General features: G+C 70.9%; 1 protein-coding gene across 1 annotated transcript; it reads left to right on the top strand.

Annotated features, from left to right (window-relative positions):
- Positions 1-245: 245 nt before the first annotated feature.
- Positions 246-833, top strand: Ftmt (ferritin mitochondrial; the record flags this gene model as incomplete). The annotated part of the gene is made up of 1 exon (XM_042674292.1): positions 246-833. A coding segment is annotated over one exon (588 nt), but the record flags the coding sequence as incomplete, so codon positions are not given.
- Between the last annotated feature and the right edge of the window lie 585 nt (positions 834-1,418).

The raw sequence follows: 1,418 nt of genomic DNA, 5'->3' as shown, positions 1-1,418 counted from the left end.
CGCCGCCCGCGCCCCGCCGCCGCCCGCCGGCCCCCGCGCGCCATTCGCCCCTCGGCCGCACGCAGGCAGGGCTCCGCGCCGCGGCCTCCCTCGGACCGGCCGCAGCCATGCTGTCCTGCATCCGGCTCCTGGCCGAGCGCACCCGCCCCTCGCTGGACACCCTGCGCCGCGCGCGGGGCAGCTTCGGGGCGCCGGGGCCCGGGGCCGCCCGCCGCCGCCGCCGCCCCGGCCCGGCCGCGCCGCCCGCCGCCGCCGCCCGCCGCCCGCTGGCCGCCGACGCCCGGGACGCCGCGCCGGTCTCCCCGGTGCGCCAGAACTACCACCCGGACTGCGAGGCCGCCGTCAACCAGCAGATCAACCTGGAGCTGCACGCCTCCTACGTCTACCTGTCCATGGCCCACTACTTCTCGCGAGACGACGTGGCGCTGGACAACTTCTCCCGCTACTTCCGGCGCCAGTCCGGCGAGGAGCGCGAGCACGCCGAGCGCCTGATGCGGCTGCAGACGCAGCGCGGCGGCCGTCTGCGCCTGCGCGACATCCCCCGGCCGGCGCTGGACGACTGGCAGGGCGGCCTGCAGGCCATGCGGCGCGCGCTGCTCCTGGAGCGCGACGTCAACCAGGCGCTGCTGGACCTGCACGCGCTGGCCGCGGAGAAGGGCGACCCGCACCTGTGCGACTTCCTGGAGACGCACTACCTGGGCGAGCAGGTGCGGGCCATCAAGGAGCTGGCCGACCACGTGCACAACCTGGCGGCCCTGGGCGCCCCCGCCTCGGGCCTGGCCGAGTACCTGTTCGACAAGCACACCCTGGGGCCGGAGGGCGCGCAGCACTGAGCCCGCCCGGCGCCCCGACAGACCGCGCACGATTCTCTCCCCGCCGGACGGACGGACAGACAGACCAGGCGACCATGACACTACCGGGCCTGCAGGAAAAGCCCTGGAAAGCAGCGCTGTCGGACACCTCCTCCGTCCCCAGACCCTTCCTCCGACCGCGACCAGGCCCCGAAATCCCGCCCCCGCCAGCCCCACGCTGGTTTCAAGATCCTGTCCCCCCCCCCACCCCGCCGAGAACACACGTGGTGTGGCCGGAAGCCGCCCACGAGGAGGCCGCGACCGCGCGCCTGCGCTTTCCCGGTAGAACCGTCTGAGGATGGCCTGCTTTCTGAGAAGTGTATCCGCAGCAATCCGTTCGTCAGTGTGCCAAATGCTGGCCTTGGAAAGTCAGTGTATATTCGAATGGGAAGGGATCTGAGAATTGTTGCTATTAAAACCAGAAACGCCAAGAGGCTTGAGTGGTTGGTGTGTAGCTCAGAGTCCCCCCGAGCATTTGCAATCTCAGCTCTTTGCCTCTAAGAAACCATGGCAAAGCGAGCTGTTTGGCCCCATGCTCCATAGGTGGCCACTGGGCTACATAACCTC

Source organism: Dipodomys spectabilis, unplaced genomic scaffold (assembly GCF_019054845.1).
Source record: "Dipodomys spectabilis isolate Male_0828 unplaced genomic scaffold, ASM1905484v1 ptg000019l, whole genome shotgun sequence".
Taxonomy (NCBI): domain Eukaryota; kingdom Metazoa; phylum Chordata; class Mammalia; order Rodentia; family Heteromyidae; genus Dipodomys; species Dipodomys spectabilis.
The sequence above is the reverse complement of the archived record's forward strand: the minus strand, read 5'-3'. Positions and strand labels throughout refer to the sequence as shown.